General features: G+C 38.6%; 1 protein-coding gene across 1 annotated transcript in view; it reads left to right on the forward strand.

Moving 5' to 3' along the window:
* Window positions 1-26,579, forward strand: part of canx (calnexin) — a 34,162-nt gene that overhangs the window by 1,829 nt on the left and 5,754 nt on the right. The window contains exons 2-12 of the mRNA XM_052154672.1: window positions 4,357-4,542; window positions 5,408-5,481; window positions 6,069-6,127; window positions 7,378-7,519; window positions 8,464-8,545; window positions 9,907-10,099; window positions 15,967-16,156; window positions 16,281-16,394; window positions 18,999-19,155; window positions 19,436-19,651; window positions 22,356-22,475. Of these exons, the coding sequence (XP_052010632.1) occupies window positions 4,360-4,542; window positions 5,408-5,481; window positions 6,069-6,127; window positions 7,378-7,519; window positions 8,464-8,545; window positions 9,907-10,099; window positions 15,967-16,156; window positions 16,281-16,394; window positions 18,999-19,155; window positions 19,436-19,651; window positions 22,356-22,475 (1,530 nt within the window). The 5' untranslated portion in view covers window positions 4,357-4,359. The remainder of the gene's footprint in view (window positions 1-4,356; window positions 4,543-5,407; window positions 5,482-6,068; window positions 6,128-7,377; window positions 7,520-8,463; window positions 8,546-9,906; window positions 10,100-15,966; window positions 16,157-16,280; window positions 16,395-18,998; window positions 19,156-19,435; window positions 19,652-22,355; window positions 22,476-26,579) is intronic.

The raw sequence follows: 26,579 nt of genomic DNA on the forward strand, positions 1-26,579 counted from the left end.
TGGCCTGTATCCTGCTTTGAGGCATGTCGCAGTTCACTGGCACACTTTTGGCTGGCAATATAGTGTTGTTGAAGATCTGTGATGCCTTCCCCCAACGTCTCCACTTCAGATCGGTAGCATTCGAGTGTAAAGAGGCTTAGCCATGTGTTCTTGAAGTGTGTGCATTCACCATTAATTGCTTAATTGAACTAACCCCTATTTGTTCCTTGCTGGGACCACCACACGTGGCTTAACCACACCAAATAGGCTAAGTCTGACATAATCACTACCTGCCCTGGGCAATCATTAAACTAGCAGTTTGGGGTGATGTATATCTAAAATATAAGGAAATATGTACAGAAAGCCAGTTATTATCACAAACCCACCTAGGCCTATAGGGTTTATGAAATTTTATTTCATTTATTTGTATGACTGCTAACCAAGTATTTAAATGGGCATATGAAATGATTGTGTTATGTGAGAAGAATACATAGGAAAGCTATGTAGGTTGCCCGTGACAAAGGTCGATTATTCAGTTCAGCGGGCATTACACAGAGATTTTTGACTGCAGAAACCTGCGATTGGCCAATTAGAATCAATCATTACTGAGACCTGTGTAATAAAATGTTATGGCTCCCATGTTTTTGTGCTAAACACAATACAGGCTGATCGGGTGTGCTGATAAGGGAGGGTGAGTCCATGGCTGTGGGATTCATCAACATGTGCTGTCACAGCTCTGATGGATCACCTATGTTCAATCGGCACAGCAGATCTCTCCCCAAACTGAATTTTGAGCAGCTTGCTGTCTGTTAGCACTGCCATGCTGAATGTCTTTCTCTTTCAATCGCAGTTGTTTGTTTTAAAGAAGGTAGTATGGAGTTGGTACAGTCCTGACCTTCTGTGCATACTTGTACCTCTGGCCCTCATGAGTAGGGGTGGGCAAAAATTTTGATTTTCCAATGCATGGCAATCTGAATCTGATATAGATTCTGAAATCCCAAGATCAATCTTTTACTCTTATGCGTAATACAATAAGAGGATATCACTTGTATTTGCATCTTCAATTCGCGCTATGTGGCTAAAATTTGGCAACTGGCTGGTAAATGTTTAGATTTCACTCACCAGTGATTGTGCAGTATAGTGGTGGATTATTCAGCAGTGAGATCCTTTCACTGCGTGTTGAGAGTAAAACTTAGTCCATTTCATAATATAGGGGTGCCAGGGTAGCTCAGTGAGTATTGACGGTGACTACCACACCTGGAGTCACGAGTTTGAGAGACTCCAGCCAGGTCTCCTACGCAACCAAACTGGCCTGGTTGCTAGGCAGTGTAGCGTCACATGAGGTAACCTCATGTGAAATAGGGATGTGCACGAGTAGTCGAAAATTGTAATATTCATTCTGCAATAATTATTTGAATACGAAATTCAAATAGTATTTTTACTAAAGTTTTGCTTTGTGGGCCATATATACAGTGAGATGCATTTTAAATCCTGAAGATACAAACTAAAACTGGCAGTTATAACAGAATACACTGGGTGGCGCTGTTGAATATGGACACAAGTTGATCACATTTGTTGAGCAAACGGTCCTGTCAGTACATTCAGATGGACACCAGAAAAGCAGGTTATTGCGAGAATGTGGCTTACTGTGAGAGAGCTGGGTTCCTGTTTAAATGTTCTGGTTAAAGGGTAACTAAACCCTAAACCAACTTTTTTTAGTTAATGATCTGTAAGCATGGGGCTTTATTAGTACTGGTCATTGATTCAAGTAATTTTTTTGACATTTGTGTATAAAGTGTTTTAATTCTACAATATATGGTGTAAAAACGTCTGAGTGCTGCCCTCTTCAGGTTGAACGGTGGCTACTGCAGTTGAATTTTCCTATTGGCTGTTGCGGTACTTCGTGACGTAAGCGGTGACAGCTGACGTAAGCAGGTTCCAGCTCACCACGCCAGATTCATGTACATGTCGTCTTGCGACCGTGTGAGGAATAATAATAACATAGAGTCTGACAGCAGCTGTCAATTAATCTGTCACTACGAGTCTCAGGTGCCCCCCCACCCCGCTCAGCCCCACACTCGGTTCGTTCCCTCTATCCCCGCTGGGGTCTGCCCACTTTTCCAGCATTTTCAAATATTTCTAGTGGGTGGAGTCAGACTCTGAGCAGGTGTTTAGTTACCCTTTAAGCGATGAACACTTTACTCTCGTATATGTGCAGTTCGTCAGAAAGCAGTGTCCCCTTAGCAACGTAATCAATGCGATGCTACTGTAAACAACAAACATGGCATCCAAGAAAGACTGTTAGCTGAGGTAAGGGACATTCCATCATTTAAACTGGTGTGTATAAATAAGTATAGCTTGCTGAGCACGTGGATATGCTTGTTTTTCTGAACAAAAACATGACATGAGATACAATATAAACATGATAACTATAATATGGCGACTGTTTATACTCTTGTACGTTAACTGCATTAGTCTACTTTTTAAGGATCCACCACCACCATCAAATAAAATGGCTACTCATCAGATTACCAGTTGTCAACAATAAAGGCAACTATAAGGTAACCAGGAAGATGGTTGTTCACGAGGAGAAAAAGACCATAGTGAGCAGTACAACAAAACAACAGTGCCGGTTACATCATATCTGATCTTTCCGCGCTGTATTCTTGAATATTTTTCCCTAGCACTGAAACGCGCTTCACTGATGCCCGGTCCGCACCGCTTCCTCTTTACCCCACATGTGCGTAAACATGAGGTGCGTGTGTGTGTGTTTACATCCAAATCATTTGATCTTCTGCGATACATCTATAAGCGTTACCTTACAGATGCCGTCAATACATTCGGCAAATGTCTTTGAGACTTTCTGATTCAGAATGTTTGTAAATCTGTGCTTTTTAAGATGCTTAGCAGATAATTTAAATGCAATGCTTTTAAATGGAAATCCTGGAGATAAACGTGTGCTAAGGTAGGTTTTGTTTAGAAGGGGGTTCTTATTATTGTGTATTTGTTTGTCAGTGTTTGCATAGAGCTCAGTGAAAGTCGTTTGCTGGGAGTAATTCTTGTTGTGTTTGGCTGCCATGGTGATGTGTTGCTATCTGTTAGCAGCTCTTGTCCAAACGTGCTAATCCCAAGAGTGTTAAGCTCATTACCGCAATGGCCTGTGGTGTACACTTATAATACATAAACAGTATAATGTACTATATGTGTTTAAACACGGGTGTTGGACCTAATATGTTGCCTGTTTAAGATTTTGTGGTCTCTGGATACCCCTCAAGAATGGCCTCTGATGCCCTGCTCTTGAAGTAAATGAGGGTAATTATATGCTAGAGACATACAAAGCAAGAGCTTCACAAAGCAAGGGGTTTTTGAGACTGAATTGGAGTTAATATTGGCCGTAAAAATATTTTTTCAGTGCCTTCCACTTAACAACAATTGATACTAAAGTTGAAATGACACTTGGATTAAATTGTGGGAAAGAAGTGCAGGTCATTTTTAGAGGTGGAGTGTGTCTTTGCACATTATAATACATCCGTGTGCACAGGTTGTGTGTGTGTGTGTGTGTGTGTGTGTAATCTCATTGGGTTAAGTCTCATTAAAGATAAGAGGCTGATGCTGGAGAACGCACTTCTTCTCATTGCTATGGCAACCGGAGTCTGGGAGACCTGAGATGGCAATGTGTCCAGTGCATACACCACAGCCTGGCAACTGCACGCTGCGGTTTACACTACTGTTTACAAATCAGGCAGTTCAACTGTGTGCTGCTGGTCTGTTTTGGTGGTGCCTGTATGTTGTATTTAGATCATAAATGATGGAAGTGATATCTTTTGACTTGAGCACCATTTTGCTTGCATTGTTCCCCACTGTTTTTGTGCTCAAAAGGACAACCATTTGTAGTCTTTGTTATGACAGCGCTGTCTAGGGCTGATGCCAGCTCATACAATGTTAAGCTTTACATTTGTAGAATGGATGTTAAAATGTTGGCCTGAATGGCTTGTCATCTCTTACAGAAGTCCAGTATAATTAATTAGGCTGGGTAACTGTCATTTTCACATAGCAATAAAAAATATTCAACAACAAAAAGAGGTCAAAATAACAGAACTATATCCTATTCCAATCTTCACCCAAAAAAACGATATAAAGAATGTGGATAGTAAAATATAACATTGCTTACAGCAGCGATTTGAAGTCTGACATTTATTGTTTTTAAATTATTATTGATGATCTCATCTTTAAGTTCATCCCCTTTAAAACAAAACAAAAACAAAGAAAAAAAACTCTAAACACACTCACTATTTGACCTCACAAACAGATTAGTCAGTTGTTAGACAGCAAATTGACCCCCCACCCTTATTCATTTGTTTGTTGTTGTGTCTGTAGACTATGGAGCTGAAGATCCGTTTATGTGTGGTGCTGTTCTCTCTGAGTGTGTGCCTCGCTCTCATGGGTCATGTGAGGGCACAGGAGGAGCCTGACGACATGGAAATGGATGTGGAGGATGCCACGGATTTAGTACCGGAGGAAGATGTTGAGGAAGAGGAACAGAAAGCCCCACCAACACCCACTGTAAGACTATTTCCTGCTTGAAATCCGTGGACTTGACATCCTTTTAAATTTCTTCTTTTGTGTTCTGTAGAAGAAAGTAAGTCATATGTGTTTGGAATGACATGAGGGTGAGTAAATTATGACTAGATTTTCCTTTTTGGAATCCATGGTCAGAGGTCTGTTGTGTTTAGTTATGCAGCAGATTAACTGGATTTTTTGTTAACCCACTGACCTACAAACCAGCTCATACCGCTTCAGTGCCACTTATTCAACTCGATTTATCATTCACATCAGTGATTCTTCGCTTAAAGGTATACTTACTCACCCTCCTGTCATTTCAAACCCATATGGCTTTCGTTTATAGAGTACAAAAGTAGTCTTTTTCTTTTTTTTAGACAACAACAGTTCATAGAGATGGTCAAAAACAGCATAAAAGCGGTCCATATGACCTGGGACAGATTATGATTTGCAAAGGCCCCATGGCCGATTATCTCCAAGGGCCCCCCTCCAAAATTTGTTGGGGGGGTTTTATGCACAAAAGATGTTAAGGGAGGGGTTAGTTTTCATTGTTGAGTTGTTTTCGAGCGGGGGGGGGATCACGCAACCTAAAAGCCCAGGGCCCCCCCAGGCAGTCAAGGGCCCCTGGGCACTGGCCCCATTGGCCTAGTCGGTAATCCATCCCTGCATATCACGCAAGATATTTAGATTCCTTTTAAATTATTCAGTAGCTTAATGTACGCAACAGTCCGAAATAAAAGTCACTATTTACTGATAATCGTCCCCTGTGCCAAAAATGTATTCTAAATTCACAAATTATGCTATTCTGAAAGAGATTGATTTACTGAAAGAATTGGGTTAACATTTTCTCAAAATATATTTATTCTAGGTCACGTATAAAGCTCCAGAGCCAATGGGAGAGCACTACTTTGCAGAGTCATTTGATAAAGGCACACTTCAAGGGTAAGAGACCATCCTTCTCACGCAGCATGTATTCAAACAATGTATATTGGTCTTAAGTTTGAGATAAGGCCTGAGGATTTATGAAAAAATTTATTTTGCTGAGATGGTTTTATCTCTCCCCTATTCTCCCCAATTGGAATGCCCAATTCCCAATGCGCTCTAAGTCCTCATGGTGGCATATCGACTTGCCTCAATCCGGGTGGCGGAGGACGAATCTCAGTTGCCTCCGCGTCTGAGAGCGTCAATCTGCGCATCTTATCACGTGGCTTGTTGAGCGCGTTGCCATGGAGATGTAGCGTGTGTGGAGGCTTCACACTATTCTCCGCGGCATCCACGCACAACTCGTCACGCACCCCACTGAGAGCGAACCACATTATAGCGACCACGAGGGGGCAACCCTGTGTGACTGTACCCTCTCTAGCAACAGGGCCAATTTGGTTGCTTAGGAGACCTGACTGGAGTCACTCAGCACGCCCTGCCTGGATTTGAACTCGCAACTCCAGGGGTGGTAGTCAGCGTCAATACTCGCTGAGCTACCCAGGCCATTTTTTGCCGAGATTGTTAAATGTTTTTGTTTTCATCTCTAGATGGGTTTTGTCCCAGGCCAAGAAGGATAGTATCGATGAGGATATTGCCAAGTATGATGGTGAGTTTTTGTTTTCTCAAGATAAATGATAAATTACAAATCTTCATTCTATTATTTTATTTGTACTTTTCATTCTACACATGTAACATTTTATGTTTTATTATTTTCTTTAAAGCACTTTGTGAACACTTTTTAAAAGGTGCAAATAAAAAAGTTGTATTAATAATAGGGCTGTTTATCAATAAAATTTTGTCATGACCGAAAGAACTAGGTTGCGAGTACAAGCGGCCGAAATGGGCTTCCTCAGAAGGGTGGCGGGCTTCTCCCTTAGAGATAGGGTGAGGAGCTCAGTCATCCGTGAGGAGCTCGGAGTAGAGCCGCTGCTCCTTTGTGTCGAAAGAAGTGAGTTGAGGTGGTTTGGGGATCTGGTAAGGATGCCCCCTGGCCGCCTCCCTAGGGAGGTGTTTCAGGCACGTCCAGCTGGGAGGAGGCCTCGGGGAAGACCCAGGATTAGGTGGAGAGATTACATCTCCACGCTGGCCTGGGAACGCCTCGGGGTCCCCCAGTCAGAGCTGGTTAATGTGGCTCGGGATAGGGAAGTTTGGGCCCCCCTGCTGGAGCAGCTGCCCCCACGACCCGACTTCGGATAAGCGGTTGAAGATGGATGGATGGATGGATGGATCAATAAAAAAATTTTATTGAGCAAATATAATGATATGACAATTAATCGCATTTAATCACATATAAATATTAGCTGAGAAAACCTCACAAATGACAATAATTCTATATAGAATGATTATATAATTCTAGTTCTATTTAAATACTTTCAAATGTAATATATCAGGGTTTTTCCTGATATAACCGCTTTTTCCTCATAGATTTCGCTTACCTTAATTATTTCCAACGATGTCCTGACTGTTTTAATGTTAGGTAACATTTCCTTGGTGAATTCCGTTGAAAGCCGGCTGTTAGGGTTGCTCTATTCTGCACTATTCGTTCAATTGTTTTCAATAAATATGCTTGTATTTGCTAACGTTAATTCAGTGAATGCGTCTCATGTTCTATATTTAATGTACAATGATCATAATGCAAGGCAAGCACATAAATATAAATGATAAATACTCTATTTCAACAGAATTTAGTGTTGGATTTAGCTGTTAGAATAGATTAAGTATTTTAAATGGGTCGCATAAACGCAATGCTTTTGACCTTTTTCTGACGGCTACATTTAAGAAATGCTAAGTGCTAAGGATGTTAATAATTGTGATATTGTGTGCAATGATTGTGAAGTTCTGCTGTGTTGTTTTCAGGTAAATGGGAGGTGGAAGAGATGCAGAACACCAAACTCCCAGGTGATAAAGGTCTTGTGCTGAAATCCAAAGCCAAACATCACGCCATTTCTGCTCTCATGCTGCGATCTTTCACCTTTGACACCAAACCCCTCATAGTCCAGTGAGTACAATACAAAAGAGTACAAAACAATGCAATAAATATAATATTTAGTTTAAAATATTACACACATTCCTCCAGTGACTTGACTTGTCAGGGATCTGATGGTTAAGTATGACCATAATGCAGAAGCTGTGACACAGCAAGTATTGTGATTAGGATTCAGATGTGTTTGAATTCACCAATAAATAACTTGTTAGCTGGTTTCCTAGCCTAATCACAATTGAAGATATTTAGAAGAATATTTCAGCTCTGTATGTCCATTGAATATAGGTAAGTGGTGGCCAAAACTTTGAAGCTCCAAAAAGTACATAAAGGTAGCATAGAAGTTATCAATAAAACTTCAGTGGATAAATCCGTCTTCTGAAGCAATATGAAAGGTGTTGGTGAGGAAAAAGTTCAATATTTAAGTCCTTTTTTTTTTTTTTTTTAACTGTAAATCTACACTTTCACTTGCACATTCTCATATTGTTTTTTGGCGATTCACATTTTGCCACCTATTGTGCAGTTAGGATTATTTATATTAAAAAGGACTGAAATATTTATCTGTTTTTCACCTACACCTATCATATCACTTCTAAAGAAGTGGATTTAAATCACCTGAGTCATATATATATTACTTTTATGCTGCCTTTATGTGCTTTTTGAGCTTCAAAGTTCTGGCCACCGTTCACGTGCATTAAATGGACCTACATAGCTGAGATATTCTTCTAAAAATCTTAATTTGTGTTGTACAGAAGAAAGTACATCTGGGATAGCATGAGGGGGAGTAAATGAAAAGAGGATTTTCATTTCATACAAACTATTCCTTTAAGCTCAACTTTGTCTCTAACACTGTTAAGATGAAAATGAAATCCCATACTCCAATGATTAATACCAATTAATGTCAAATAATTGTAATAATCTCTGTATTTACCTGTGGCGTGACACCTGTCATGTTTCTGTAGGTATGAGGTGAACTTTCAGACTGGCATCGACTGTGGCGGAGCCTATGTTAAACTGCTGTCACAAAGCCCTGACCTCGAATTGGTAAGATTACACACAATTTCAATGTGCTGGTTTATCAGGCACACTGCCGACAATATAATTAATAGTATTTCCTGTTGTTTGCCCTGAAAATTACTAAAGTTTTCATGAAACTTCCGTGTGAAGGGATAGTCCACCCACAAATTAAAATTGTCATCATTTACTCACCCTCATGTTGTTCCAAAACCATTGGACTTTCTTGCCTGCATGGAAGACAAAAGGAGATGTTAGGCAACATCTTAGTCTCAATCACCATTCACTCTAATTGCAGCTTATTGCCAGACAATGAAAGTGAATAGAGACTGAGGCTAACACACAGCGCCACATCTCCTCCTCCACGAGAAAAAGGCACTTTTTGATGAAAACATTAAACGAGTAACTCTGAACAAATACTTCGATGCTCACATTAAATAAGTATGAAAATGTCTGTTTGTATCTTATCTCAGTTTCAGTGAACTTGTTTACATTCAGCTGATCTGTTCGCTGATGAAGCTTGTTAGTGGTGGATACTGTTTTATACAGATATAAATAATTCGCTCTGGCTTTCAAAAAACAGGAAACATTCCCCACTTTAAATAAATAAATGCATGTGTGGGACGTTTGTGTTTTAGGGATGGACGTGCAGATTTCAGATATAAAATCGGTGATTGAATGACTAATGTTTACTCGCTGAAATTAGATTATTTACTATTAAAGGCGATTCCTAAGAAACACTGTTAATATTCGAACTCCACTGCCAAAACAAACACACCCCTCCCTTCGGTGCTCCTTTGAAGCTCCGCACCCCCAAATTCATGCACACTGGATGGTTTTACGCACACCAGTTCCCGACACTCGCAACTCTCCTGCTACTAAATCTAACATCACAACAACAGCATATATGGGTTCTGTAAAACATTGCAAAAATGATATTACCCACCTATCGAGAACTTCTGCATCTGTCTTCAAGCTTTTTACCTCTTAGAGGTCTCCCCACTGCTGAACAGCCTCGCCGATGTTGACGCGGCTCCTAGCCCTCGACTTATCATAATCCTCCTTTTTTAGTTTATTCATCTGAGCTTTTTCTCTTGGTCTATTTCTCAGCCATTTGTCCTCCTCGGAGTTTAGAAAGTTCACATCAGGCAGATTTGCCATCGCTCTTCTAATGAACTTCCCTCTCGCTCTGCCCCCCCCTTAGTACTGAAGAAGTTGGGGCATAACTCCCAAAAACATTTTTTTTTAAATGGATTAGGTAAAGGTGGAGTGAGGTCCCGGGTCACTGAAGATCCTATGTATGCATTTAAGGGTTAATTTTATGAAGTGTTGTCTAAAACACAAATTTCCTTTTTAAATGGAAACAACCTCCTCTGTGTCTCTCCTCACAGGAGCAGTTTGTGGATAAGACTCCATACAGCATCATGTTTGGGCCTGATAAGTGTGGTGAGGATTACAAACTGCACTTCATCTTCAGACACAAGAACCCTAAAACAGGAGAGTTTGAGGAGAAACATGCCAAGAAGCCCGACTCAGACCTTCGCACGTACTACACCGACAAGAAAACCCACCTCTACACACTGGGTAACAAAACATTTACTGCTGTCATACACTTGATAAGAACCTTGATTAATGTAAATAAATGCAGTCATTATATAGTGTGTATTCATTTTATGTGAACCTGGCTTGTTCTAGGAGAGATAGGACATGGAACCCTTAAAGGACAGTGGCAATGTACATTGATGAAAATAGTTGGTAATGCCATGGTACTTTTGATATATATATAGCATGGCACTAAATGATTACTCTCTTCATGTACTAAGGTACTTTACACAATCACAAGGAACTACCATAGTCCATATCCAGAGAACCATGGTATTACCAAGTTACATGTCGAAAACAAAAAACATGATACTATGGTACTTTATGGTTGTTTTATTTTTTTAGGTTAAGGTCAGGTTTAAGGTTGGAGTGGTGGTGGCGTAGTGGGCTAAAGCACATAACTGTTAATCAGAAGGTTGCTGGTTCGATCCCCACAGCCACCACCATTGTGTCCTTGAGCAAGGCACTTAACTCCAGGTTGCTCCGGGGGGGGATTGTTCCTGTAATAAGTCTGCCGAGTGCATAAATGTAAAAGAAAATGTTTAATGCTTTTGTTAGTCAACATTAAGTGGTTTAACATATCAATTATTTATATATTCGGTATATTAGAGGTTGACTGGTGGATTTTGCCGATACCGATAACTAAGGTGGAGGACAAGGCTTATAACCGATTAATCAACTGATAGTTTTTAAAACGGATTTATAGAATTTATTGAATGTTAAACTTTCTAAGTCTTTCCTTACTAGGACAGGCACAGACATTGAGGCTATAAGAGTCCAAAATAAATAAAATACCAGCAGTTTATTGTGCAGCCAAATTCCCAATAATATCCAGAAGAAAATTAAGATTTGGGGCATGTAGCCCGGAATACACTTACTTAATTTGAAAGGATAAAGGATAAAATCCTCTATATTTTAGTATTTACCAAATGTAGCTTTTTATTACCTACATTCACTAGATTAAAACTATTTTTTTTATTCAACCTTTATTTAACCAGGTTTGTCTCATTGAGATATAAAATCTATTTTTCAAGAGAGACCTGGCCAAGATAGCAGAACAAATTAGATCACAAAATCACAAAACAAACACAAAAGAGGCAAAGACAACTCAAGTGCATTTCAAATAAATAAATAAAAGTGCCATTAATTAAAACATTTGCATGTGTGGATGGACTCATGTTCTATAGTTTTAACATAACCTTTAAAATCATTTATGGAAATTAGACACTGTAGTTTAAGTGTTTTCTGTAGGTCATTCCAAGTAGAAGTTGCAACAAACATGAAAGCCTTTTTGAACAACTCTGTCCGGGCTTGAGGTACATTCAATTAAATTGTTTTCTGGCACCGTAAAACATAAGTACTCTTGTGTAAAAGAAAGAAATTCAGATATGTAACATGGAAGCCTGCCTATAATGCCCTTATATATAAAGATATAAAGGTGAGTAAGCCGGCGAATTGATAGAGAAGGCAAATTCACTGTGGAGTAAAGTGTACAGATTTTGTATTGGTAGATATCTGCATTGTTTTTTGCCAATAAGCAATAGTTCCAAAAAAAACAAATATCGGCACCGATTAATCGGTAAAACCACTATATTTGTCTACCTCTAATAATATATATATATATAAGTATACTGTATATGCATGAGTTTGTGTGTGGGATGGTAGAATGCCTAATTAATGTAAATAAGTGAGAGCAAACAAAGTTCAGCCAAAAATGAAAATTGTCATAATTTAATCACAATCATGTTGTTCTAAAGCGTAAAGGATATTGTGGTCAAGTCAAGTCAATTTTATTTGTATAGCGCCTTTCACAACACACATCGTTTCAAAGCAGCTTTACAGAATATCAGCATTAACAGACAATAAAACTGTAATGTCTATAAAGTTGATTAATCATCATTGTGTAATTTCGATAAAATACAATTTTTAATAGTGTTTAAAAATAATTAAATGATAATTGTATTAATAACGCCAGTGAGCAAGCTGTAGGCGACTGTGGCAAGGAACACAAAACTCCATAAGATGTAGATTAATGGAGAAAAATAACCTTGGGAGAAACCAGACTCACTGTGGGGGCCAGTTCCCCTCTGGCTAACATCATGAATGTAATGTAAATATTAATTATGTATAGGTAAAATCATGGTTTAAAATTATTAAACTAAGTGTTAAGGGTCAGTGATTAAACATCGATTGTGTTTGAACTGTAAGATTAATGACCAAAGTCTTTGAAGTCCATCTTGATTAATTGCAGAAGTTCACATAGATGCAATTGTCCTTGTTAATTGGCTGATGAAGGCTTTTGTTGGCAATAGTTAGTCTATGCATTCCATTTCAAGATCGTAGTCCATCAATAGACCGAGGTGATGCAGGTTGGAGTTGGCATCATTTCATCCTCTGAAGTCCGTCATAATAGATTGAAGTGATGTTTGGCTGGCACCGGCTGCATTTAGTCATCATCATTCTGCGACATGTAGCAGTGGAGTCCAACATGAAGCAGGAATGGTGCTGGATCCAGCCGGTTCTGGTGACCTCAGGATAGGAGTCCCGAGGTTGAGACAGGGAAACAAATAAAAAGATGTAAGCGTAGATGCCATTTAATTTATTGCAGAGTAAGAGATCATGCTCAATGTTTCTGGTTTCTGGTTCCGGCAGACCCAACTAAAGCAGCCTAATTGTGGGTTGGAGGATAAATTAGGTGTATGCCTGGCTAAATAGATGAGTCTTTAGTCTAGACTTAAACTGAGAGAGTGTGTCTGCATCTCGAACAGTGTTTGGGAGACTATTCCATAGTTTAGGAGCCAAATATGAAAAGGATCTTCCTCCTTTAGTGGATTTTGATATTCTAGGAACTATTAATAGGCCAGAATTTTGCGATCTTAATGAACGTGTTGGAATATAGCGTGGTAGAAGATCACTTAAGTACTGCAGAGCTAGACCATTCAAAGCTTTGTACGTAGTTAACAGAATTTTAAAATCAATACGGAATTTAACAGGTATCCAATGTAACGATGATAAAATGGGGCTAATATGATCATATGTCTTGGTTCTCGTCAGCACTCTGGCTGCTGCATTTTGAACCAATTGAAGTTTATTTATTGATCTTGCTGGACATCCTCCCAGTAATGCATTACAATAATCTAGTCTTGAGGTCATGAACGCATGAATTAGTTTTTCGGCATCAGAAACCGAGAGCATATGCCTTAATTTAGCAATATTTCTTAGGTGGAAGAATGCTGTTCTACAAACATTTGTAATTTGATTTTCAAAGGACAGGTTGGTATCAAATATAACACCTAAGTTCTTCGCTGTTGAAGATGATGTAACAGTACATCCATCTAGAGTCAAATTATATTTTAGTGGCTTATTTTTAGAGTTTTTTGGTCCAATAATTAGAACCTCTGTTTTGTCAGAATTGAGTAGAAGGAAATTTCTGGCCATCCAGTCTTTTATTTCATTAATACACTCTGCTAATTTTTAGAATTGTGAAATCTCATCAGGTTTTGAAGAAATATAAAGTTGTGTATCGTCAACATAGCAGTGGAAACTTATTCCACGATTCCTGATAATATCTCCCAGAGGAAGCATATACATGGAGAAAAGCAGAGGCCCTAAAACTGATCCCTGTGGCACTCCATATTTTACTTTTGTTTGGTTTGACAATTCCTCATTTACATAGACAAAGTGGTAGCGGTCTGCTAAATATGACCTAAACCATGCTAATGCCACTCCACAAATTCCAACATAATTCTCCAGCCTATTCAAGAGAATGTCGTGATCTATCGTGTCAAATGCAGCACTAAGATCTAAAAGCACTAGAAGAGAAATGCAGCCGCGATCAGATGATAAGAGCAAGTCATTTGTAACTCTGATAAGTACAGTCTCTGTACTGTGATGAGGCCTAAATCCTGATTGAAATATAATTCATATATACTATTTCTCTGTAGAAATGAACATATTTGGGAGGATACTACCTTTTCTAGTATTTTTGACATAAACGGGAGATTTGAAATCGGTCTATAATTAGCAAGTTCTCCAGGATTAAGTTGTGGCTTCTTAATTAGCGGTTTGATAATTGCCATTTTAAAGTTTCTTGGGACATGTCCTAAGCATAGCGAGGAGTTAATGATATTAAGAAGAGGTTCTGATATTACAGGAGATACCTCTTTTAAGAGCTTAGTTGGTATAGGATCTAACAAACAAGTTGTGGCTTTTGATGTTTCGATAAGTTTTGTTAGCTCTTCATGACCTATGATAGCGAAGGATTGAAGTTGCACATGAGGGAAATTATTCGACACTGTTTTCTGAGGTGCTATGACAGATGATTGCATAATTCCAATTTTATTTCTGATTATTTCAATTTTATCTGTGAAGAAATTCATGAAGTCATTACTCTTGAGCTGTGACGTAATATCTGGTTCGGTTGAGGCTTTATTCCTAACCAATTTAGCCACAGTACTGAATAAACATCTAGGATTGTTGTGGTTATTTTCTATGAGTTTACTAAAATATGCTGACCTGGCAGCTTTGAGTGCGTGTTTGTAGCTACAGACACTATCCTTCCATGCACCCTGAAATACTTCTAATTTTGTATTTTTCCACATGCGCTCCATTTTCCGAGCTGCTCTCTTGAGAGCATGAGTGTGATCATTGTACCATGGTGCAGGGCTTATTTCTTTAATTTTCTTTAATCGAAGTGGGGCGACAACATCAAGGGTGCTAGAGAAGACTGCATTTAAATTTTTTGTTATTTCATCAAGTTCTTCTGGGCTTTGGGGTTTATTGAGTATATGAGATAGATCTGGAAGAGTATTAGTGAAGCTATCTTTAGTGGTCGAAAGAATAGGTCTACCTGAACGATAGCGTGGTGTAGATTGAGTAACATTAGCTGATTGCAGCATGCAAGAGACGAGGTAATGATCCGAGATGTCATCGCTCTGCTGCAGAATTTCTATATTATCAACATCAACTCCATATGAAAGAATTAAATCTAGCGTATGATTATGGCGATGAGTTGGTCCTGTTACATTTTGTCTGACTCCAAGAGAGTTGAGAATATCGATAAATGCTAATCCCAATGTATCATTTTCATTATCTATGTGAATGTTGAAGTCACCAACAATTAAGGCTCTATCTACAGTAACTACAAGATCTGATAAAAAATTTGCAAATTCACTAAGGAAATCTGAATAAGGCCCGGGTGATCTATACACTGTAGCAAGGGTAAAGGACGACAGAGAATTTTTATTTATATTTGTATTTGACGGTGTCACCTTAAGCATTATTAGTTCAAAAGACTTACATTTATATCCTGTCCTCTGAGTAACACCAAAAACTTCACTGTAAATTGTAGCAACACTGTAAATTGTGGTGCATCCTTTCAACACAATGGTAACTAATAGCAACTCACTGTAATCAAAGAATTATAGTAGTCCATGCTGCTGGTGCATCATATTCCAAGGCTTCTGAAGGCATATGCTAGGTTTTGGTGAGAACACCTGAAATGTTACTTTTTGTTTTTAAATCTTGACTTCCGTTGACAACTTGACTAGCATGTTCACAATGGCATACATGCTCACACAAACACAAGAAGAACTGGTTGTTTTAACAATTAAACAATGCAAGTTCTCGCATGAACATTCTTGATCGGTGAAAATGTTGACATCATTTTGTATAAATAGTGGATGTTTTTCATCTTTTATATTTCTCTCTAATTTCTGCATTGTTTATAATGTCCTGTGTATGTTGTGTTAACTCTTTATCTTCTATTGCACCATAATTACCATCAAGGTTTTAAAAAAAGTATATTTTTTTACCGACTATTGACGTGCATCAATGTGTTCTTCCTGCAGTGCTAAACCCTGACAACAGTTTTGAGATCCTGATTGATCAGACTGTGGTGAACAGTGGTAATCTGTTGAATGACATGACTCCCCCCATCAACCCACCCGCTGAGATTGAAGATCCAGACGACCACAAGCCCGAGGACTGGGACGAAAGACCCAAGATCCAGGACCCAGATGCTGTCAAACCCGAAGACTGGTGAGCAGAGCATGTCTTTGTGATGTATTGAGGGTGATTTTGTCATTAAACCGCTACTGTCCGTTTCCATGTATCTCATCAGCCCTCTTCCTCATCATTTGGTGCATTTGTAACTCTTCTTCAGGGATGAAGACGCTCCTGCTAAGATTCCTGATGAAGACGCTGTGAAACCCGATGGCTGGTTGGACGATGAGCCAGAATACATCAGCGACCCTGACGCCATCAAGCCAGAGGATTGGTAAAGCATTTTTTAAATATTCATTTTAAGTCAACATGAAGTCAAAACTTACCTTAATTATTTTCTTAGCATGTCTCTGGTCTTTTGAGTCTTTACATTGATAATCCAATGTAATGGCTTTCTCTACCTCTTAAATGTCTTATCTTTATGGATAATGCAATATAGACCACGTGGGTGTGGAAACATAATATTAATCAATAAAATCGTTGCCTGCTTTTCATGGTCCGATCAAATCCCAGTGGATTAAGTCAAGTCCCTCCTTACTTGAATGTTCTGTTTCATCTGAAAATGTCACGTTTTACAGAAATTGAACGTTGTAAATGCTGATTTAAGATCATTATGTTAGCTTTTAAGGCGCAATTGGTTCATCAAGCCAAGTTTATTGTAATTGTTTTCTAATTACTGTTCAGTTGTAAGAAAAGAGACTAAATATGCTTTTAGAAGACTTGTTTTGTGGCATGTAGCTATGGAAATTACAAGTTTTGCAAGCAGACATGGACCTTAAATAAAAGCATGAAGAAAAAAAGAGCAAAAAAATAATCTTTATTTGGGTTATTAACATCAGTTTTTAAATGATTGTTATTTATTGAAGCAAAAAAGCTATCCAATACCAACGGTGCCTTTTTGAATTACCCCTTAATTACTAAATCCCCAAATCTATGAAACAGCATTCACAGTGGGGTTCAGCTGGACTAGACTCACCCAGAGCTGATTACTGCCAGCCCTGTTCAATCAAATAAACAACCAAATATAACTTTTAGCTACAAACTACTACAAAGCTCTTTCAAAGGCTCTGGTGCTCCAAAGAACCACCGTGAGAGCCATTATCTCCAAATGGAGAAAATTTGGCACAGTAGTGAACCTTCCCAGAAGTGGCCGACCTTCCAAAATTCCTCCAAGAGCACAGCGACAACTCACAAAAAGGTCAAGGACAACCTCCAAAGAACTGCAGGCCTCTCGCATTAATGAAGGTCACTCACTGTTCATGATTCCACTATCAGAAAGACACTGGCCAAAAATGGCATCCATGGAAGAGTGTGAAAACCACAACTAACCCAGAAGAACATTAACTCTCATCTGAATTTTGCCAAAACACACCTTGATGATCATCAAACTTTTTGGGAGAATGTTCTGTGGACTGATGAGTCAAAAGTGTAACCGTTTGGAAGACTGGGGTCCCGTTACATCTGCCGTAAATCCAACACAAAATTCCACAAAAAGAATATCATAACTACGGTCAAGTATGGTGGTGGTAGTGTGATGTGTAGGGATGCTTTGCTGCTTCAGGGCCAGGGCGACTTGCAATAATTGAGGGAAACATTAATTCTGCTTTCTGCCATAAAACCCTAAAGGAGAACATCTGGTCATCATTCCGTGAGTTGAAGCTCAAGCGCAACTGGATTATGCAGTAAAACAATGATTCAATGCACAGGAGTAAGCCTACCTCTGAATGGCTCAAAAGAGGCTAATTTAAGTTTTGGATTCAAATCAAAGTTTGGAGTGGCCTAGTCAAAGTTCTGACTTGAACCCGATTGAGATTGTGAAAGACTGATCTCCAGTTATTGGAAGCATTTGGTTGCAGTAGTTGCTGCTAAGGTGGTACAACCAGCTATTAAGTTTAAGGGGGCAGTTGGTTTTTCACATGGGTGGTACAGGTGCTGGATAACTTCTTTTTTTTTTTATATATATATATATATTTGAAAACTGTATTTTGTGTTAACTTCGGTTTTTGTGTTAACTTCGGTTATGTTAGCTGTATTAAATTATATTCTTGTTTTAAGATCTAAAAAAATTTAATATGAAAAGCACACTAAAACAGAAGAAATTGGGAAATTGGGAATACTTTTTCACAGCACTGCAGTCCATAAGACTCCAGTGGTTTAATCCATGTGTTCAGAGGTGATAAGAAAGGTGTCTGTGAGAAACAGATCAATATTTAAGTCCTTTTTACTATAAATGTCCTCTATTTTTTCTCATCCACTTCCACATTGTTTTCTTTTTGGTGATTTCTATTCTTGTATATCGCCACTTACTGGACAGAGTTTAAACTACAAAAGCACTTACATTTTTATCTATTTCTCACCCACACTTATCATATCACTTCTAAAGACATGGATTAAATCACTGGAGCTTTTTTGGAGCTTCAAAATGTTGGCCACTATTCGCTTGCATTGTACGAGCCAACATAGCTGTGATATTTTTCTAAAAATCTTTGTGTTCAGCAGGATAAAGAAAGCCATACGCATCTGGGATGGCATTAGGGCGAGTAAATGATGAGAGAATTTTCATTTTTGGGTGAATTATTCCTTTAAAAGCAAATGAGGAGCTTTTGTATCATCTATTGTAAAAGGCTGAGCTCTGATGGGTTGCACAGAGGAGGACTGAACAGATTTTAATGAAGAAAATAAGACTCCTGGGGTGATTTTCTAGGTTAATTTCTTAATAATAGTTCTGACCAAGAGAGCAGCTGAAATGGAAACGGGAAGGGAACATTGTGTGTGCATGCTTACTCTTTCAACGCTGGTTTTACTTCACAGATTCTACCTGCACTCTATGTATCTATATGTTTTCATTTATTGATTGATTCATTGGTGTTCCTCTCAGGGATGAGGATATGGATGGCGAGTGGGAGGCGCCTCAGATCCCAAACCCTGCCTGTGAGACCGCCCCTGGCTGTGGTGCATGGCAGAGACCAATGATTGACAACCCCAACTACAAGGGCAAGTGGAAGTCACCCATGATTGATAACCCTAATTATCAGGTAACCTTTAATGTTTCTCATTTTGAATCCTTTAAAAGCTTTGTAGTAGGACTGGGTAAAAATATAGATATTGTGTGATGCATAATATTTTTTTAATACCCTTTCTGTTCTTTATCCTCTGTTGTTGGAAACAATAATAAACTTAAAAATGTCATCCTCGTGGTGAACGGGGCTCCGTGAATGGGCGGGGTAGTGTCAATAGAAAGGCTTGAGCACGAGCTGGATCAATCGGCCACTCACGCTCCCCTGTCATGTGTCATGGTGTGTGTTGTTGTTTCAGGGTGTGTGGAAGCCCAGGAAGATTCCTAACCCAGACTTCTTTGAAGACCTCCACCCTTTCCGTATGACTGCATTCAGCGCCGTGGGTCTGGAGCTCTGGTCCATGTCCTCTGATATTTACTTTGACAACTTCTTCATCGCTTCTGATCGTAATGTGGCTGATCAGTGGGCCACAGATGGCTGGGGTCTGAAGAAAGCAGCAGAGGGAGCCGCTGAGGTAACAAAAATCTCCTTTATTTATCTGTTGCTTCTGCTCTACCTTTCCTTCAATCATGTGCTTTTATAACCAGATGAAAGGGTACAGAATAGTGACAAATAGTCTCAGAATCAGACAACATCCCTGAGGACAGTTCATGCCCTGTGTGTTACATGTGGTGCACAAAAAAGCCAAGAAATTGCTTGCCTAATATCTGGCTTTTCGCTGTCTGTCATAAAACAAAGCTGTGTTACTGAGTTACTACAGTGAGTGCTTATAAGGAAGAACAGGTCATTGGATTTGGCAAAGCGTCTTGAGGTTCTTGGCATCAAAATTCTTGAAATGTATTAAAAAGTTTCGTTTGAGGCATTTATTAGCATGTACCTGAATTCTTAACGTTATTTCCAATTTCAGACTTACTATTCCCTAATCGTCATGCAACAAATGTGAACTGTGTTGGTCACTTTATATGTTGGTCAGACTGACTCTTTCTGTCTAAGTGGGCCAATAAAAACCCATATTGGTCAACCACCAATGTGGACCAGAAATTATGCCTATGGTCAGAAATCTAGCTACACAAGACTAATCTGCCACAAGTGACAATTGTGGAATTATGATTTTTTTTCTTTGATGCGCTTACCACATCGTAGCATTTAGATCTGGTGTGAGAAAGGACAGACTCCTTGGCGTGTGTGAGCACACATGGTGATTTTTAAAGCGGCAATGCTCTGGAAATCTGTTTGCACTTACTTTGAGGCTTTTCCACATGTGACACGGGATAGCCAACCGCGTTCCTGTACAGGGCGTTGGGCCGTGCAGTGGCATGGTTTCTCCTCAGCATACACTTTTAACAACCCCAGAAAATGACTCGACTACTTATACACATGTGAACACATCGAATTGATGCTAGTACACTGAGAGAATGTGAAATGCATGACAATAGCACAGCTGTAGGAAATTGGTTGCCTGGGACAGCAGTGTTTTATACAGTTTTATCATGTCATTATACAGACATATTTGATGCTAAATGCCATGATTGACCAATCAGAATAAAGTATTCTAGTGTGAATGGGACTAGTCCATAAACATCTAAATACAGTTTCAAAGGTATAGCCACAAGACATCAACGTTAAACGTTTAACATGATTTTAGTGTGATAAAATCTGGGATTTGTTGGAGTTATAACTGCCTGTTGGATATATATATAGGCCTGTTGGATTTTAAGGCAGTACATTTATTTCCATACTATTAAACATATATATATATTAAGGGCTTTTCTAGGGACACATGCTTCAGACAAATGCTTTTACAGCACTTGGGTTGCATCCCGTAATAAAAAAATGTTGGTAACCATGTCAAGTTAAACATAGTTTGAGACTTAGAAAAACACATAGAGCATACAAAATTGTGATCCATCCAGATGTGTTTGAATGCAAGAATGTGTTCTCATCATGTTTTAAGCCTGAATGTGGTTTGTTCTCTGTACAGCTGAGCATTGTCTATACAGCTGGAGTTTTGCTTACTGCCCCCTGCTGAAAACATTTGGTAATCAAAGCTTAAATTGCTCCTATGGAAGTAATATTCCTTATTATGTTCCAGGGACATTTGTTTAACGCATTAATTTTTTCTATATAATTAATTGCACTGAATTAACGTGTTAAATAGACCGCCCTAGAAGAAACATTTGAAAAGGTTGATATTGTTTGATTGTACCTAATTTGCAGCGTTAGCTGTGAGAATTTATTTAATATGAACGCAAAATGGACATTATAACTGAAGGATACCCAAATGAATCAGACCAAATCAAGAGCTTGTGAAACGGAATTGAGTCAAATTGTGAAATCTGTATTGATACCCAGGGCAACTGCATATAACTTTACACAGATATGCTTAGTGTAAGCACTTTATCGCACTAAAATAATTGTAACGTGTAATGTATACGTCTTGTGGGTATACTTTTGAAACAATGTGTATTTTAGAGTTTATGGACTGGCCCCATTCATTTCCATTTGTGAGAGAGTCCATTTTTGTTTTTTGGTAATCAACATCGAGCCACAAATACTGTTAAAGCTTAATTTGTTTTGATCCTAGAATATTCCTTTAAGTAATTGTTATTAGACATGTCCAGCTCTTCAGAGCCTGATAGGAATATCCAGGGAAGTTCAAATAATCAGTAATGTAGATTTATTGGCATTGGTAGTGATGGAGTGTTTCTGGGAGTGGGGGTGACCGCTGAGTCCCATGTACTCTGGGATTAGCTGTATTTCAGTTGGCTTTCATTAGAATTCCTACTGTGCAAATACCTTCTACCCAAAGATGAATTCCATGCATGCCTCACATGTTCAACTCGGGGGCCAGCTCAGTTCTCTGGCTACAGGACCTAACAGAAGCCTGTGTTATGTCTGTGAGCCTTCATGCTTTGATTGTGGTTTGTGTAATCAGCCATGATGACTTTGTTTTTTAGACTGCGGCCCTGTTGTTGAGACAGATAACATTAATAATTGATCTCTGCTCTCGTGATTATACTTTGTGTGCTCTTACCAATTTCTGTCGCCTGCTACTAAACACTCAATGCTATCAATAAGTCAGTTGAATGCTGAAGATCGTGTCTGAAAAAAGGAAGTTTTTAGAAGTGTTTTGATTTGGAGTCGGTCAGCTATAAAGCTTCTGTTTGCATGTGTGTTACTATGAATGTGAATTGCTGAAAGTGTGTGTTTGTTCACAGCCCAGTGTGGTGAATCGGATGATCACAGCTGCTGAAGAGAGACCCTGGCTCTGGATCGTCTACGTTCTGACTGTGGCTGTACCTCTGGTCCTCATCATTGTCTTCTGTTGCACTGGAAAGGTAAGAGGGTTTTTCCATTTTTTTAAAGCATAGTTCACCCAAAAGGAAAATTCTTTCATTATTTACATGTCGCTCCAGACCCATATGACATTCTTTCTTACATGGAACACAAAGGGGAAATAAATCTTTACTCTGGGATGTCCAGCTCCTGAAAGGATAAAAAAGAACCCACTAAAAAACCACAGTAGTCATTAAGGCTTGTGCCCTATACAGTACACCAGGTCACCTCATAGAATCATCATGGCGCCACCGGTGGCTAGTCAACATCAACAATAGAAAATTGTCGACAAAAGTTGTCGAATAGTCGTTTGATCTAATTGAATGTAACATGAGATCACTTTAAACTCTAATGATGCAGTTCGCGCAAGATTGAGGAGAGGAGGAATTACACTGATCACAGTCCGGACACACTCTAAACCTTCCAAACAGATTCAGGTGATGTAGCTAGCAAAGTATAAGGGAATTATAATGCAAAAATACAAAATAAGTAAATACAGAAGCACTCTTGTTGTGGAATAATAGGAATAAGCTGCCGCTCCGCTGAAGCGAAACTTGCGTGGCGAGCATCTTTAAAGGAAACACCCAGAAGTTACATCTTAAATGCAGTTATATTTAATGTGTTTTTATTTTTTTATTTTTATTTTTTAAAGTTCAAATAATACGGAAGCAGATCATGTAAATAACTACAAACTCCGAAACGGGCATTTTTCTTCAGTTGCACGAATGTACCGATCTAAGGGGGAGAGACTGAAACTGAATCCGGCTGATACACACACTGTTGTGGGGAGGATTGTCTCAAGCGCACACTCACTGCAGCAAGATTATAACGTGATGGCTCGCGATTTATTGAATCATAATATATGTTTCACTGTGCATTTCTTATCGTGAAGAAAATTGGCAATATGCAAATGTATTAATAAGAGAGGGTATTCTTTGCCCCATTATATACTGCAACAAAATATGTTTTTGATTTGTTTTTGTTTTGGCTTGTTTTCAAATATAAATATGTAAAACACTTAAAACAATGTAAAAACTAATTAGCAGCTATAATGCAGAAGACAAAATTGTTATCTGAGAATGTTGAATACAATATTAAAAATACAAATATTTTAAAATATGTTCAAATCCTTTAAAGATGCATTCACCTGAGAAGCAGCAGATAAGATATTCAGACTTGCTTTTAGAGAATAGATCTTGAATATAAGTATATTTTGTCTTTACTGCACTCCCAGAAGTATAACCAGGTAAGAAAAACACTTAGATACAAAATACACTTATATTTATTTATACATTCTCTTAAAGCAAGTCTAAATATCTTATTGCTTCTCAATTAAATGTTTTCCATTTAAAAAAATCCTTGAAAAAGATACAAGACATAAACAATTGATAACAATAGGATTTTTTTGCAGTGAATTTCTTTACTAAAATTAAACGTGTAAAAAGTATTTCTCCCCCTTTAATTCAGTGAATGTCATTTAGAGGTATTTTTAATATATTATTTTTGTTCATCTTTATTGTTAGTAAGCACGTTTAATATAACCTTTTAAGTTGGGACACAAGCAGAATAATCGGTTGGAGCTGAACGGAGGCGTGAGAGATGCTGCCTCAGATGCTGATTAATCGTTGCAATAATAGTCGAATAATCGTTAGATTAATCCATTATCAAAATAATCATTAGTTGCAGCCCTACTATCATATGCCTCCAGAAGGCCTGGAATATAGTACATTAGTCATGCTGAATACTTTGTCATGGTATTTTATTTTATTTTTATTTTTTTGGAGCTTGACGGCCTTAATTCACTCATTATATGGCACAAAGCCATATGGGTATGTGTGTATATATATATATATATATATATATATATATATATATATATATACAGGTGAAACTCGAAAAATTAGAATATCAGTGCAAAAGTTTATTAATTTCAGTAATTCAACTTAAAAGGTGAAACTAATATATTATATAGACTCATTACAAGCAAAGTAAGATATTTCAAGCCTTTATTTGATATAATTTTGATGATTATGGCTTACAGCTTATGAAAACCCCAAATTCAGAATCTCAGAAAATTTGAATATTACATGAAATCAATAAAAAAAAAGATTTTAAATACAGAAATGTCGACCCTCTGAAAAGTATAATCATGCATATGTACTCAGTACTTGGTTTGGGCCCCTTTTGCATTAATTACTGCCTCAATGCGGCGTGGCATGGATGCTATCAGCCTGTGGCACTGCTGAGGTGTTATGGAAGACCCAGATGCTTCAATAGCGGCCTTCAGCTCTTCTGCATTGTTTGGTCTCATGTCTCTCATCTTTCTCTTGGCAATGCCCCATAGATTCTCTATGGGGTTCAGGTCAGGCGAGTTTGCTGGCCAATCAAGCACAGTAATACCATGGTCATTGAACCAGGTTTTGGTACTTTTGGCAGTGTGGGAAGGTGCCAAGTCCTGCTGGAAAATGAAGTCAGCATCTCCATAAAGCTTGTCTGCTGAAGGAAGCATGAAGTGCTCTAAAATGTCCCGGTAGACGGCTGCGTTGACTCTGGACTTAATAAAGCACAGTGGACCAACACCAGCCGATGACATGGCTCCCCAAACCAACACAGACTGTGGAAACTTCACACTGGACTTCAAGCATCTTGGATTGTGTGCCTCTCCATTCTTCCTCCAGACTCTGGGACCTTGGTTTCCAAATGAGATGCAAAATTTGCTCTCCTCAGAAAAGAGGACTTTGGACCACTGAGCAACAGACCAGTTCTTTTTTTCTTTAGCCCAGGTAAGACGTTTGACATTTGAAGCCCATATCCAGGAACCGTCTGTGTGTGGTGGCTCTTGATGCAGTAACTCCAGCCTCAGTCCACTCCTTGTGAAGCTCCCCCACACATTTGAATGGCCTTTTCCTGACAATCCTCTCCAGGCTACGGTCATCCCTGCTGCTTGTGCACCTTTTTCTTCCACACTTTTCCCTTCCACTTAACTTTCTATTAATGTGCTTTGATACAGCACTTTGAGAACATCCAACTTCTTTTGCAATTACCTTTTGAGGCTTTCCCTCCTTGTGGAGGGTGTCAATGATGGTTTTCTGCACAACTGTCAGGTCAGCAGTCTTCGCCATATTGTGAATTCAACTGAACCAGACTGAGAGACCATTTAAAGGCTCAGGAACCCTTTGCAGGTGTTTAGCTGATTAGAGTGTGACACTTTGAGCCTACAATACTGAACCTTTTCACAATATTCTAATTTTCTGAGATTCTGAATTTGGGGTTTTCATAAGCTGTAAGCCATAATCATCAAAATTATATCAAATAAAGGCTTGAAATATCTTACTTTTCTTGTAATGAGTCTATATAATATATTAGTTTCACCTTTTAAGTTGAATTACTGAAATTAATGAACTTTTGCACGATATTGTAATTTTTCGAGTTTCACCTGTGTGTGTGTGTGTGTATATATATATATATATATATATATATATATATATATATATATATATATATATATACATATATATATATATATATATATATATATATACATATACATATACAGTGGGTACGGAAAGTATTCAGACCCCTTAAATTTTTCACTCTGTTATATTGCAGCCATTTGCTAAAATCATTTAAGTTCATTTTTTTCCTCATTATTGTACACACAGCACCCCATATTGACAGAAAAACACAGAATTGTTGACATTTTTGCACATTTATTAAAAAAGAAAAACTGAAATATCACATGGTCCTAAGTATTCAGACCCTTTGTTCAGTATTTAGTAGAAGCACCCTTTTGATCTAATACAGCCATGAGTCTTTTTGGGAAAGATGCAACAAGTTTTTCACATCTGGATTTGGGTATCCTCTGCCATTCCTCCTTGCAGATCCTCTCCAGTTCTGTCAGGTTGGATGGTAAACGTTGGTGGACAGCCATTTTCAGGTCTCTCCAGAGATGCTCAATTGGGTTTAAGTCAGGGCTCTGGCTGGGCCATTCAAGAACAGTCACAGAGTTGTTGTGAAGCCACTCCTTCGTTATTTTAGCGGTGTGCTTAGGGTCATTGTCTTGTTGGAATGTGAACCTTCGGCCCAGTCTGAGGTCCAGAGCACTC

This window comes from Xyrauchen texanus, chromosome 23 (assembly GCF_025860055.1).
Source record: "Xyrauchen texanus isolate HMW12.3.18 chromosome 23, RBS_HiC_50CHRs, whole genome shotgun sequence".
Lineage (NCBI taxonomy): Eukaryota > Metazoa > Chordata > Actinopteri > Cypriniformes > Catostomidae > Xyrauchen > Xyrauchen texanus.